Here is a 16182-nt window from a genome sequence, read left to right on the forward strand (position 1 = left end):
ATAGAAGTGGAAAACAAACTCATAAAGGGGTGAGGATTAAAAAAATTCTGTATGGTATATAAAAATCCAGTCAATGAAAATTGCAGCCACAAGCTCGTGTGACATCACACGCATGAAATGGAAAATGGAAAATGGAATGGTTTGAAATTCTCTAGAAGAAGAGGAAAATTTTGGCAAATGATTCCATTTTTCTAAGTCAGCAAAAATATTCTATGGCAAGTGGAATGAAAATTATTATAATATTAATTATTCTCCATATAGTGTAAGTGGAATGAAAAATATTAATTATCCTCCCTGGATGGGAATAGGAGGTATAAAATGACCATTTTAATCAAAAACATTCTACAAATTCTTCAGAGAAAAAAAATTATATATCATTATATAGAAATATTTATATTTAACAGTTTAAAAATTGAAATTGAATAGTCAAAATTCATAATTATAATATTAGCATTTTTTTTTCTATTATGAAGTTTGATCCTTTTTCCAAAAAAAACTATTTTTTGAGTCAATTAGTCAATCAAATTAATATAATTATTGTATTTTTATGGTGAGTCAAAGACACCGTAGTCAATATTATAATCCTAGAGGAAATGCTATAAACTATAATAATTAACATCTATATTTTTTTAAAAAAAATTATTAATAAATAATGATATTCTCAATTTTATATTTTAAACTAAGCTTAGAAATTCTAGTATTCTTGGGTGGTATACAATGAATTCCGTAGGAACTTCGACATTAAAAAACATATATTAGATTTGTTGGATCCTTTTAAATTGTGTTTGAAGATGGTAATTTTATTTTTATTTTTTTTTCTTTTAAGTCAATATTCTTAAATCTTTTTATTTATTTAGGGTCGTTTGATAGTAATTTTAGGAAATATTTTTAATTTAAAAATTATTTTTGAAGAAAAAAAAAGGTATATTATGTTTTCTAAAAAAGCATTTCATATATGATTTTTTTTTAAAAAAAAAAAAACCTTCCAAAGAAAACACTTCTATTAAAAACATTGTCAAACACACTCTTAGTTAATTAGTTATTTAGTCATATCATCTATCAAATTCTTTTTCTATTTTATTTCAAATTCACTAATGTCTAATATAATTTTTTATAATATTATTAAAAAAAATCATCCAAAGATGTAACATTACTCTTTTACTTGAAAAATCAATAAAATATTTATAAAATCAATTATTCTTTTATTAATTATAAAGTCTTACATTAATAATCTCATTAATTTTTTCAACATGCCATATATTTTCAATCTCCTTTTCGCTATATTTTTTTTTAAATGTTTATTTTTCTTCTTTCATTAAATAGTTAGGGCAGGAGCATGCAAAGTACCTAAGATTTGGATAAATTTTTCTTTCGTATGATCTTTAAGTGTCTCATTTTATATGGTGTTACACTATTTTGACAAGAACTCACAGATATAATAGGGTTATTTGATTAAAGAAAACAAAATAACCCCCCTATTTACAAGAATAACCCATCCCTTAAAATGTACAAAAAAAAAAAAAAAAAAAAAAAAAAAAAAAAAAAAAAGACAACAAAAGTATCCCTCATTTTTCCCTCCAAAACACCTTTACTTTTCCCTCTATTTTATTAAGGGTTATTTTGAGCCATTTAACCAAATAACCCAATATAATACTTTACAAGTCTAAGCCTATTTCAATCATTCACCCCCAAATATTTAAGTTTATTTTCAATCATTTATTTTAACAACTGAATTGACCAGGTTATTCCAAATTATTCCTAAATATTAACATCTCAAACCTCTGCATAATCAAGTGGCAATATGGTTTGTCTTTGACATGGGCAACCCACTAATCCCAATTCAGACAAAAATAAAATATGTCATGTCATACTTCCAATATGATTTTTCTCATGAGAATTTAATTGATTGCGGTCACTTTGGTTAAAATCTAGATGGCAAATTCAATTTAGACAACAACCATTATATATATACACACAGATCATATGATATGGTTCACTTGAAGAAAGGGGACAAAAGGATAGATTAATTTAAAGTCTTTGATTGGCTTATGTTGTCAATATGCATGGCACCAGCCAAAATACATATGGCATTTTCAAATACAAAAACAATGCTAAAAATGAACTAAATTTTATTTTTGTAATTCTTTACAGAAGTTGATGAAATAAGACTTTTTTTTTTAAAAAAAAAAAAAATAGAAACTCTTGTAAATTAACCTTATATCATTGAAAATTATTTTTAAAATATGAGGTAGTAAAAATTTTAATTCTGTAATTTTTTAATCAATTTTTAAACATTATTACATTTTTGTGTAGTCATTACTCTACATTTACTAGTTATATAATTTGCAATTTCCTAAATCTCGAGAACTTTTTGAATGAGAAATAGATTTTCTCAATGAGAATTTGTTCTTGTACAAACACAAAAAGAAATTGGGGATTTTTTTTTAAAAAAATATTATTAAAAGTAATTATTTTAAAAATAAATAAATAAGGTATTTTTCATTACTTATTTTATTTTTATATTTAATTTATTTTTTTAAAAGATGAATTCATTTTTTATAGTTTAAATTCACTTTTTGAAAAAATGAATTTGCTTGTAAATTTTTACATTGAATTAAGCAAAATAATTAATTTAGAATCAATTTTTATGCGTTTTTTAAAAAGCCCAAGAAAATGGCTAGTACCCATTGTAACAACCATGAGACAGAAAGTTGTAATGTCACCAAATCACATCTGTCACCAAAAGATTGAGAGGAATGATTAAGCTTAAAATAAAGTGTGTTAAAAAGCAAATAATATATCTCTAAACCCAGGAATGACAATTTGAACACAGTATTGTCATTACCGCAGTCCTATAGATCAGTCAGAAAAAGGAGGAAGATTCTATGAAAGAAACCCTAATTAGTTTGTTCAACTTCCGAACGTGACATCCACTTCATAGCTCTGTGCACTTTAATTTAAGTCGCACCAATAATTCATCTACTAGACCAAAAGTCACTACACATTTTTTCTCAATGTTTTCTATGTATAGAGGAAATTTAAGAAAAAAAAAATGCTAATTATCTGCTTTCCATGGTGACTGGAGTGGGCTGGTAGGCTCTCGCATGGAGTTGCCCTAGTCTTCAAGTCTTTATTGTTATGCCCAAAAAGTCCCACAGAATCCCTATATAAATGGCCTCCTTACTGAATGAAGAGGACACTCATATCCCCAAGGAAGCAGTAGGGAAGAGGAGAGTTGGGGTTTGGGAAATGGAGGGTTTTACAGTTAAGCCGTTTATATCTATAGCTTTGGTAGGTGTTCTTGGACTGTTCTTTCGCCTGTATAATGCCCTGGTGGTGAAGCCGAAGAAGCTGAGATCTATTCTGAGGAACCAAGGGATCAGTGGCCCGCCACCGTCTTTTCTGCTCGGTAACATAAGGGAGATCAAGGAGTCACAGTCCACGGCAGTGAAGGACTCCTGCACCGACACCCACAACTGTGCTGCTGCTCTATTCCCCTTTTTCGAGAAGTGGCGAAATAAATATGGTAGGATTCAAATTTCATCTTTCTTCATCATCCATCCATCATCTCCATTGTCGCACAAAGTTAATTATCGATAGCAAATTGATGACTATGGTCATCAACTTTGAACTTTGTTTGTCAAATAATGTGGTTTTTTACAGGTCAAGTGTTCATGTTTTCACTTGGTAACACACAAATATTACATGTGAATCAACCTGATATTGTTAAAGAAATTACTACATGCACATCCTTGGACTTTGGGAAGCCCTCATACCAACACAGAGAGCTCGGTCCTTTGCTCGGCCAGGGCATTCTAACCTCGAATGGAGCCGTCTGGGCTCATAATAGAAAAATCCTTGCTCCTGAATTGTACATGGATAAGGTCAAGGTATGATTATGTGATAATTTCTAGATCTTATAACTGTGTTGTTGCTTGATGGAAGCCTAATATGTGGATCGCTTGCAGGGAATGATAGGCCTAATTACCGAGTCGGTTGACACATTGTTGAAGACATGGAGGAGCATGATCGAGGCAGAGGGTGGAATTGCAGACATAAGAATCGACGAGCACATGAGAAGCTTCTCAGGAGATGTGATCTCAAGGGCTTGTTTTGGTAGCAGTTACACAAAAGGGGAAGAGATTTTCTTGAGGCTTAGAGCTCTCCAAGAGGCTATGTCCAAGAAAATTTTTTTGGATATTCCCGGAATGAGGTACCAAGCTTTCTCCTATATAACTTCATGGCTAAAATCATACCAAATTTTTCAAAAAAAAAAAAAAAAAGGCTGATTTTACGATATGATTACAGATATGTTCCCACCAAGCACAACAGAGATGTTTGGGAGCTAGAAAAGGATGTCCGGAATTTGATTCTAAAGGTGGTGAGCCGGAGAGAGGAGTTAGCTGCCCATGAAAAAGATCTACTGCAGATGGTCCTTGAGGGAGCTAAGAACAGCGACCTAAGCCAAGAAGCAATAGACAATTTCATTGTCGATAACTGCAAGAACATCTACTTGGCTGGCTATGAGACCACTGCAGTGTCTGCTGAGTGGTGCCTCATGCTCCTGGCTGCAAATCCAGATTGGCAGGCTCGGGTTCGCGAAGAAGTAGTCGAAATCTGTAAAGGTAGAACTCCAGATGTGGATATGATCCGCAAAATGAAACAGGTACTATAATTAAGTATACACCATTAGGTCACCAACCTAAACTCATTAGTTTATATGTTTTAAGTGTTTGGTTAATGAGTCAACAGTATATTTTAATTTGGATTTGCAGATGACGATGGTGATCCACGAGTCACTGCGACTCTACCCGCCAGTAGCGGTGGTGTCGAGGGAGGCCCTAGCGGACATGAAATTCGGAGGCATCCATGTGCCAAAGGGGGTGAATGTATGGAGCCTGGTGGTGACACTGCACACAGACCCTGAAAATTGGGGACCGGACGCGCTTAAGTTCAACCCTGAGAGGTTCGCAAATGGGATCACAGGTGCCTGCAAGCTCCCACACTTGTACATGCCGTTCGGGGTCGGTCCAAGGGTGTGCCTTGGCCAGAATTTGGCCATGGTTGAGCTCAAGATACTTATAAGTCTGATACTGTCCAATTTTTCATTCTCCCTTTCTCCTAATTATAAACACTCACCTGCACTCAGGCTGGTGATAGAGCCTGAGAATGGAGTCGATCTCTTGGTAAAGAAGTTGTGAAGGAGGTAGATGGGGTTGAGATGTGAAAAATAAGGGAGGAGATATTTACACTTACTATCATTATAATGTAGTTTAATGTTTATTTGGCTGGCTTCCTTGGTGTTTCAACCTAGAAGAGAAGCTTCTTTTTCCTACTTTTTTTCTTCTGTATTCAAGGTCGACCATTGGCCCTACATATGTAATAAAAAAATTTACTTCTTTTTTCAAAAATGAATCAAAGATTAAGTTGGGGAAAAATCATTCATTTTCCTTTGGGAAAAGTACTAACAGGTGGACTCATAATTCAAATGATGAGTCTATTTTTTTTAGTAAGAGTATGGTTTGGACGATTGAGAAAGAAAATGTTCTTATATTGGCAATGAGTTCACACCTTTAATTTTATGTCAATGGGTTAACTTTATTGGCTATCTTTTAATAACCCTTTTCTAACCCATTCTTTTAAGCTACTTCTTTTCAAGTTTTGTTGTTGTTTTATTCATTTATTTATTTATTAACTTTTCTTCCAAAATGATGCCATGAATGAGATATTGAAGTTCGAATCTATGGAGGAAGTGTTTTTTAAAATAGTCTGAAAAAAGTTTTTGATATTTTATAAAATAAATGCCCGTTTGTAACCTAAAATGTTCTTAATTTTTTTTATTTTTTTTTATGTTTCAAAACCTAAACTGTTCTTAAATTTTTTTTATGTTTTAAAAATAATTTTATATGTAGTATTTTATTTTTAATCTTTTTTTATTTTTATATAATTATTTTTAAAATAATTTTTAGAAAATAAATAAAAATAATTAAAAGTTATTCTCTCAAAACACTATGTACCTATTTGGGAATTGTTTTTTAAAACGGTTTTTTATTTTTCAGAACAAAAAGCATAGAAAATCTATTTGATAATAAAAAACTATTTTTTATTTTTTATTCTTATGAATAGAAAATAAGATATTTTTAGATAACATTTATTAATTATTTTCTTATGATTGTTTTAAGAAATAATTGTACAAACATATAAAATGATTAAAAATAAAATACTAGATATAAAATTATTTTTAAAACATATTTAAAAATATTAAAAACAAGTAAAAAAATATTTGGTTTCAAATAGACTTTTATTCTATAAAAATCATAAAACTATTTTCAAAAACTATTTTTCGTAATTGTTAAAAAATAATTACCAAATAGACCTTATATTTCCTATTTTTAAGAACAATTTTTTTTTTCTTCTAATAATTAAACATGTTTTTTTATTTATTTTAAAGAATAAAAAATTATTTTAAAAAATAGTTACCAAGACTTTAAATTTTTGTTAATTGAGAATTATTAAAAAAAGGAAATAGAAAAAAAAAAAATATATATATATATATATATATATATATATATATATATGTTATTCCAGTTATAATCTCATAATTACAAGAGTTTGATCATACTCCAAATAAATTAATATTTTTCCCAATTAAAGTAATCTCAAATTAATTTGTACATTGATGAGATCATAAAATGATAAAAAAAAAAAAACAATAATAATATAATAAAATAAAATACTAGGATTAACAAATGGAATACTAATACAATGTGAGCAACTTTGTCTCTGAAAACAACCAGCGTGATTTATCATGTGACCCTGAATAAAATTAAAGGTGGATTAATTTTCTTATCGCAATAATTAATTGAGTTAGATTAACCTAACTATGAATATTGGAAGACGGATGATGTAACCATGTGATGTGATTTTATATATCATTTACATGTAATTTTTTAATTAAAACCATGTGATGTGATTATCACTGACCTATAATTATTTATGATGAAACTTTACGAATACTAAAACTTAGAAAATATTTGTTAAAATATAGGCATGTAATGTCTTTTTGTTGTATTAATTATACTTTTTAATAAAATAATTATGTAATGGATTAAAGGTTAATATTATATAAATTTAACATTTGTATGTGATTTTTTTAATTAAAAAACATGCCCATGTGATTAACACCGGCCTATGATTAATTATAGTGATGCTTTATGAATACTAAAACTTTAAAACTATTTGGTAATTAAAAATTGGACATTATGACTATGTTTAGTTTTCAAAAAATTTAAGGAAAAATACAAGAGAAAGAAAATAAAGAGAAAAAATAGAAGAAAAGAAAAAAAAATGAAAGAAAAAAATAAATTTAAAGTTAATAAATTATTTTTATTTGCTATTTCAAACTAATTTCACTTATCTTAACTCATCGAAATAAAAATTAAATAATTTAAAAATGTATAAATTTTTAATCACTTTTAATTATATTTGATTTTCTTTATCATTTTTTATAGGACTATCAAACATAAAAAAATTATTTTTTTTAATATTTTTTTTCTTTAATATTTTTCAAAAACCAAACATATCCTATAACTTTTTATAAAATAGTTGAAAATTATTTGTAGGGATTAAAAGAAGTTACTTTCTATGTAAAGTAATTTTCATTTCTAAAATCTCTTTTTTGAAGACTCTTTCTCCAAAAGTCATTCACATTTAACTTTAATAGAAGTAGCTTTCACATTTAACTTTAATATAAGTAGCTTTTGATTTAAGTTTTAGTGCAAAATAAAATAATGGTATAGATATAATAATCTTTTTCTTTTTCCCACTTTTTTTTCTTAATGGGTTTTTGTTGTCACCTAATTTTGTCTAGAACAAACATTTTACTTTGGACGGGAGTTGAGAGCTTCAAACAAAGACTGGCAGTCAAAGATTAGGACTACCTAGAGTTTTGGTTTCTTCATATAATACCCTTCATTATTGTTCAACTTGACCAAGGGTTAGTATTTTCTATTGAATTCTCAACTATTTTATACCTCTAATATAAAATTAAAAAAACTGAAAATAAAAATAAAATAAAACTCTATTTGAAGAGTATTTTCAAACAATTTTGAAAAATATTTTTTAAAAGTAATTTTTGGTGTTTCGTAAAACATAAGTTTGTTTGGAAATTTAAAATATTATTAACCTATTTCCTATATTTTTAAATATGTTTTAAAATAATTTGAATATATGATGTTTTATTTTTTAATCATTCTTTATATCTATGTAATTATTTTTAAAAATAATCTTTAAAAAATAAATAGAAACAATTAAAAATATTCCTTAAAAACATCTTTTTTTTTTTATTTTTTTAAAGAATTTATTTTTTATTTTTAATATTAAATGTGTTTCACTATTTATTGTTTCGAATAATAAAAAAATGTTTTAAGAAACAATTGTTAAGGATATAACATGTCATTATATTCTCAAAATTGGATCATTTAATATACAATAGCTTCCAAAAACTATTTTAAAACTATTTTTGAAAACATTTTTCAAATCCTTAATTCATATAGCTTGGGAGTTTTTTTAATGGCTCATTTCTACAACCAACAAATGCCTATTTGTTCTTGTGTCTATATGGTTGTCCCATATGCCCCACTACCTCTTGACCGGGAACTTAAAATGTTCTTATGGTTCGCCCACATTTTATGCCTCATTAGTGGCCATGCCACCTTTGTCAAACTAGGCTAGCTAGCCAGATGAATTTGTGACCAGACATTTATACCACAAGTCTTGGTCCACCCATGCTTTGATAGGGTCATATCTCTATATATCTTGGTGTTTGCAATTGTCTAGGGGAAAATTGTGGGTGGACCCATTGATAATTATTTCCCTTGAAGTGATGAGATATATTAATATATTCTTTATACCTCTTGAGGGGCTTTAATTTCTTTCTCAAAGTACAATAAATTTCAAAACTCAAAAGGTGATTATCCATAAAGGAAGGAGGATTGTCAAAAGAGGGAATACGCTCATCCTAACTTATTAAAGTAGCCATTCATATGGCTTGTTTATATTGTGAACACAAATTCCTTGGACTATCTACATATGCAGTATACTTTTTTTAAGTCATCGTCAACGTAATAAATATTTGATATTCAAAGCTTTTGTGCAACACATGCCACAGATTCCACCATTAAATTTGTATCATCCAATAAAAACATACTTTATGATCATGAAGTTGAACCAAAACCTTTTATTCTTTATCCTTTAATATATATTTCTCAATATTTATCTCACACCTTGCTCACTAATTTAGAATAAAAATAAATGAGTTTGAATCAAATTTGAAAAATATTTTTAAAACTGATACTGTACCCTTATACCATACACCCCTCCCCCAATTATATATAATATTACATTAAAAAAGTATTTTAATTGATTTTATTTTTATTTTACCCTTTCAAATTATATAAAATAAGAGTTTTCTCTTTTTACAAAAATAAATTATAAAATTTTATAATATTTATTTATTTATAAATAATATTATTTAAATTTTAAAAAAACAAAAAATAAAAGGACATATATAAGAAAATTGCATAATAGATTATTTTATTTTATTTTTAATAAACATAAAAAAAAATATAAATAAACAAGATAGGGTGAAAATAAAAGTTACCTATCCTAAATATATTATATATTTTTGTTTCATTGCAATCCTTTTTTCGTTACTATTACCACGATTCATATCACTTATCTAAAACGATGTACATTCAAATCTTATTCTTCCCTTCAAAAATCAATGTCGGCCATATATAGCTAACTAGTTGGTGAAGATGCATGGAGCCCATGCTTATAAAAGTTGGTCAGTTTCGTCACCGTTCACTTCTATCGAGAGTGATCTCTCTTAAATTCAAGACCATTTATCTATCTTACCTACTTCCATCACTAATATTAGTCAAATCACTCATCTAAAATTCTATGTGTACATATATATATATATATATATATATATATATATGAGGGGCAAGGGGCCCTCCACTTGACTTCTCTTTCGTTTTCCACATCCATTGCCTCATCCACTAATATACCATTTCCCCATGCCACCTTACTTAGTCAAATTTGGTAATTAAGCAGCAGATTTGGATGCAAGTGTGGAATCTAGGGGAACCAGATGATAATTATGCCAGGTTCTATTCCATGGGGTTTCATTTCCACTATAATGTGAACAATCTTCCATGCTTTCTCAAAGGTGATTAGCCATTTAAAAGAAAGTTTTGTTTGAAAAATATTGAAGCACTTGAGAATTAGAAGTGTTAGGGTCGTGGGTTGTAAATTTAAGTTAAATATAATTATATTTAGATCAAATTTATGTCGATTTGTATAATTTTATTTAATAAATATATTTATTTTTTAGGTGAATCTATATAATATAAATTTGACTAAAATTAAACAATGATATAAATAAATGAGATTAAAATATAAAGGTATAATAAACAAATGTAAGAAGGATAGAAATAATAGGACTTGAAGGGAAAATTAAAGAGTTTCTCTTGTAAGTTGTAACACAAAGGAAGCCAGCCAAGTAAATATAATAGTACAGTACACATGATACGTGTGACCATCTCCTCCATTATTTAATTTATTTTCCAATCTCAACCCCATGTGGTTCCATCACAACTCATTTATCAAGAGATTGACTCCATGCTCAGGCTCTATCACCACCCCGAATGCAGCTGAGTGTTTATAATTGGGAGAGAGGGAGAATGAGAAATTGGACAGTATCAGACTTATCAGGATCTTGAGCTCAACCATGGCCAAGTTCTGGCCAAGGCACACCCTTGGACCGACCCCGAACGGCATGTACAAGTGTGGGAGCTTGCAGGCACCTGTGATCCCATTTGTGAACCTCTCAGGGTTGAACTTATGTGCGTCGGGTCCCTAGTTTTCACGGTCTGTGTGCAGTGTCACCACCAGGCTCCATACCTTCACCCCACTTTGGCACATGGATGCCTCCAATTTCGTGTCTGTTATGGCCTCCCTCGACACCACTTGTACTGGTGGGTAGAGCCGCAGTGATTCATGGATGACCACCATCAGCTGCAAATCCAAATCAAAATTTGCAGATACTTAGCAATAATTTGATATATATCGTTGACTCATGCACGAACCTAACACTTTGACATATAAACTAATAATTTAGGTTATTATCTGTTTCATCTTGAGGATCATATCAGCATTTGTTTTCCCAACTTAATGAGATCATGAGATGATAAAAAAAATAAAATAAAATAAAATATAATAATTAATCACTAAAAGAATACTTGGAACTATTATTAGGAGTTAAAATATGATTAAAGGATACTCGAACTCTTATATTATATTAAAAAAATTATTTATAATTACATAACCTAATATTTATCATTATTTTGATTTTTGGGATAATTTTTTTCTCACTCTTTTGACTTAATTTTGAATCATTCTACAATGAAATAGTTAGAAGTTCAAGGCACATGGGTACCATATTATAATAATCGCATTACCTTCCCATAGATGAGATTATTGATCCCAAAGTCAAATAATTTTTAATATTCGCAAATCATTGTCAAAATAATATGCAAGACAAATATTTGATGAATAAAATATTAAAGAATGATATTATATATTAGTTACTCTTAATTTTTTAATTACAACCGTGTGATGTGATTATGATTGAGCTATAATTAAGTATAATAATACTTTATGAACACTAAAACTTAAAAAACATTTGTTAAAATATACACATGTCATGTCTGTATGCTATAATTATAATTTTTAATAAAATAATTATGCATTGGATTACAGGTTAATATTATATAAATTCACTTGGAATGAACTCGCGATGAAGAGCTTGAAAGCGGCTTGACTGACACTCATTCATACTCAAAGAGATTGGACTTCAACCTTGCTACTAGGTTGTCATTCCCTCTTCTCGCGGGTGTACTAAGATTCTCTTTTTCATAAGCTTTTCCTTGTCGTTCTTCCCCTAGTTTAACTTCGGTGGTATTTTTTTTTTTACTTAATTCTAAATAAAACTTTAATACTTAATAGTGTTAAATATTAGGTTGTTTGTTTTTGTAATATTTTATTTCTATTAAATATTAAAAAGTAAAAAAAAACCAATATATAATTTTTTTTCTATTTAAAAAAAATTACAAGTCATAAAAAATTAGAAAAATAAACAATCTAAATTCTGAAAACAAATTACTTTCAGCAAAAAAACCAAAAAAACAAATATCACCTTCATCTTCCTTCATGGGTTGACTTACAAGATGTAGAGTTATTTAACATATATAAATGATTTTTTAATTAAAAACATGCCCATGTGATTATCACCGGCTTTCAATTAATTATAGTGATGCTTCATGAACACTAAAACTTTATAATTATTTGGTAATTAAAATTCAAAATTATAACTTTTTACAAAATGATTGAAAATTATGTGTAGGGTTCAAAGAAGTTACTTTAAAAGTAATTTTCATTTCTAAAATCTCTTCTTTTAAGATTCTTTCTACAAAAGCCGTTCGCATTTAACTTTAGTAGGACTAGCTTTTAATTTAAACTTCAAATTAATGGTTAAAGTTTTAATGCAAAATAAAAATAATGGTATAGATATATATATTTTTTTATCATTTTTTTCTTAATGGGTTTTTGTTGTCACCTAATTTCATCTAGAAACACATATTTTACTTTGGATGGGCAATTGAGAGCTTCAAACAAAGACTATGGCAGTCAAAGATGAGGACTACCTATAATTTCTATTTAAGATTTTTGGTTTCTTAATTGTCTTTCATACTGGTTCATTCACATGCCTAAGATGACTTCTATGTCATGTATTACCCTTCATTATTGTTCGACTTGATCAGGAGAGCATTTTCTGCTGAATTCTCAACTATTTGGTACATCTAACATGAATACAAAACAATTGAAATAAATAAATAAATAAAATTAAACCTCTTCTCTAATTTTGATGTTTTATAAAATAAAAATCTATTTAAGAATTTAAAATATTATTAAATTATTTTCTATACTTATAAATATATTTTTAAAATAACTTTTATATGTATTTTTAACTATTTTCCATATCTGTATAATTATTTTTTCAAAACTGTTCTTAGAAAATAAATAAAAATAACTTAAAACGATGAAAAAGATGTTCTTTAAATTTTTTTTTTCGTTGCCAAACCTGTTTTTGCAGAAAAATGAAGAATGATATAAAATAAAGAGGTAATCCAAGATAACGATCTCCACATCTATTGTCCTTTACAGTGCTGTGAAAGCATCCCATTCATATATTGCTTTCTGGTCTTCTTGTACTTCTCAAGCACCATCCCATAGCTGTCTATTACATCCTCAAATACCACCTCACACCAGAATTTTGACTTAGTGTGCATGAAAGCAACTTTTGCCTTGTCTTTGTGTAGACTAAATATAGAGCACGAATTTTCAAATCCTACTGAAGGAATGTCCCCACATTGTTCTTCAATCATTTCTCCCTCCCAGTTGAGAAGCTGGAGCCAGCTCATCAGTTGAAAGGGCTTCATTTTTCTGAATGACAGCTTTTACCAACCTGAGAGCTTCCAAGAACCCTGATTCACAATAAATCTTATCAATTAAATAGCTAAAAATGGTTTTCTGGTTCAAATCAAGCCAGCATTTGGAATCTGATGAGAAGGTAATTGCGGCCTTGCAGCAACCAAGCCAGACATAACACTCAGAATTTCAGACAAAAGATCAACATAAGAGTAGGGGATTGGTGTCAAGTTCTGGTTCCAACAATGGAGTGCAACATGAGCAAATCCCTCCCACCTGTGTTTCAAAATATAACATTCCTATATGAGAAATTAAGAACGCTAAAATGGTAAAGGTTTTCAAATTCATCAGTGTTTTAAATTTCAACAAACAGAGAAGTCTAGACATTTCATTTGATTTCAGATTTCAACTGACTTCTTTCACATACACTGGTATTTCACTAAAATTGCAAAATACTGTCAGATCATGAAGCCTGAATTAGCTTTATTGTGCTTCTGCAGGGGATGCCGGGGGTTGAGCTTAAAGGGGGCAATACCCTGGGGAATTTTTTTATTTTTTTATTTTTTTATGTAATGAATGATGAGTTTGCCCATATTATGTATTTAATGCCCAGGCTATGTGGTATTAACATCTTGTCCTTTCTCAATAAAGCCTTCCTTGGAAAATGGTATTGAAGATTTGTTTTGGAGAGGGGGTTACTTTGGAAATTGGTTATAGTGGGAAAGTTTGGGGGAGAACCTAGAGGATGGTGCTCTTTTGCAGGAAGGGAGGGGCCTTGGTGTTGGCTTGTGGAAGGCGATAAGAGGAGGTTTGGAAGCCTTTAAGGCAAGAACAAGTTGTAGGCAATGGAAGAAAAATGAAATTTTTGTATGATGTTTGGTGTGGAGTTGCTCCTTTAAAGGAGTCTTTTCTCTCCCTTTCCTCTTTTGCTTCTAATAAAGAGGTTTGGATGGTGAATGCTTGGGAGGTCGTAGGCAGGCAGGTTGTATGGAACCCAGGTTTCACGAGATAGTTTCAAGATTGGGAGCTACATGGCATTAAGGAGTAACTTAGGAGGCTTCAAGTCCTTAAAAAAAATAGCCCCATCTCTCAACAAATATGAATGTTTTGTCATCCATTACATTACATTTGTCAGCTTAGTCCTTAAAAAAAGACTCCATTTGGGACTCTTTCTCTAGTATTTTCATTCTTTATAAATGCTCTTTCTCTCTGCTTATTCCTAAGCTCTAGTGTGGTTCATTAATTCTATCATGAATAATAAGTAGTAAAACATTGCTAAACTGAGCACTACTAAATGTATGAATGCATTTAGATAGCAAATGGTAGAACCCACACATTTAAACAATGTCAACTGTCATTTGATGGAATGTTGGTAAACTGCACCATCTCTTCTCAATTTTAATTGCCAATTCTCCCAACAAGTAGTCTTTAGAACTTCGATCTCCCTTCATTTTCAAATCATCAGAATAAATTCTAAAATGTAGGATTTAAGACAAACAGAGCCCATTATAGGAGGGAATAAAAATACCTGTCTTTGGATAGAACATCTGCTCCAAATTTGATCAAGATATTTGCCACAAGGTGCAAACCTTCTGCTGCTGCAAAATGTAGAGGTGTTTGTAGGTCATAGTTCCTTGAGTTTGGGTTAACTCCATTCTCCAACAAACACTTTAACAAATCAATGTTGCTATCCATTACAGCCTTACAAAGGTACCATCCAGCATCTTCCAAATTCAAGGTTGAGCCATGTTTGATGAGAAGCAAAGCAATGCTATCATGCCCAGCCTTGACAGCCTCAAAAAGAGTTGAATTTTCAAAAATTATCTGCAATGCATGGGAACTGAACAAATGGGCAGCAAGAAACCAGAGCTTTCACTTTGAAGGGATTATCTAGTCGATCACCTATGCAGTTAGTGTTGGCTCTGTGTTGAATGAGAAACCTCATAATTTCTTCATTACGTTTCGCTGTAGCCAAGTGCTGTAAGAAACAATAAATTTGGGCAAAATATGCATTTTCTTGACGGTAGAAGAACTGTTAGATAGTGTACAGTTATTTAGGTTATTTACTTTTCCTTTTCCTTTTCTTTCCTTATTGTATTGTGGGTCTCACTAACATGTATATATATACCCAAGTCCAATGTGTATTATTTACAGTTTTTCAATAACAATAATTAGGGATTCTCCATTTTCTCTCTTTTCATATGGTATCAGAGCCTAGGGAGAAAAAAAACCCTAATTATTTTCGGTTTATCCGTGAATCCATTCTGGGAAATCTTTCATTGACCGTGTTTCATTCCGATCACCCTTCCCATCTCCTAAAGTTTTCCGATCAACCCTATCGCCGTTAGAAAACCTCACCGCCGTTAGAAAACTCTCACCGCCGATGACTTTTCCGGCGACCTTTTTCCAACGAAGTCCTTTTCCGACACCGACCATACCATCAGGTGCACAAAGAGGAAATCTTCAAGTTTTCTCAAAGCACCAGAGGGAGAATCTCAGCCACGCGCCAGCCACACGTGTTTCTTCTCCGGCGGCCTGAATCTCACGCACCGGTGCGTGAGGGCGCGTGGAGCATTTTTCGGCCATGCGCTTCCACTTCCAGCCTCGCCTGACGCCGTCTAGCCACCC

General features: G+C 30.3%; 2 protein-coding genes across 2 annotated transcripts; one reads left to right on the top strand and one right to left on the bottom strand.

Annotated features, from left to right (window-relative positions):
• The first annotated feature begins 3099 nt into the window (after window positions 1-3099).
• On the top strand, window positions 3100-5335 carry LOC117906417 (cytochrome P450 714C2-like). Its single transcript, XM_034819433.1, has 5 exons — window positions 3100-3526; window positions 3664-3890; window positions 3969-4213; window positions 4309-4666; window positions 4776-5335. Exons 1-5 carry the CDS (start codon window positions 3172-3174, stop codon window positions 5199-5201), a joined length of 1611 nt encoding a protein of 536 aa, XP_034675324.1. The 5' UTR covers window positions 3100-3171; the 3' UTR covers window positions 5202-5335.
• Window positions 5336-13175: 7840 nt separating this feature from the next.
• LOC117906358 (potassium channel SKOR-like) lies at window positions 13176-15612 on the bottom strand. The gene is made up of 2 exons (XM_034819354.1): window positions 15083-15612; window positions 13176-13830 (listed from the first exon to the last, which is right to left on the bottom strand). The coding sequence occupies exons 1-2, from the start codon at window positions 15247-15249 to the stop codon at window positions 13662-13664; spliced, it is 336 nt and encodes a 111-aa protein (XP_034675245.1). The 5' UTR covers window positions 15250-15612; the 3' UTR covers window positions 13176-13661.
• Between the last annotated feature and the right edge of the window lie 570 nt (window positions 15613-16182).

The sequence above is a fragment of the Vitis riparia genome, chromosome 18 (assembly GCF_004353265.1).
Source record: "Vitis riparia cultivar Riparia Gloire de Montpellier isolate 1030 chromosome 18, EGFV_Vit.rip_1.0, whole genome shotgun sequence".
Classification (NCBI taxonomy): Eukaryota; Viridiplantae; Streptophyta; class Magnoliopsida; order Vitales; family Vitaceae; genus Vitis; species Vitis riparia.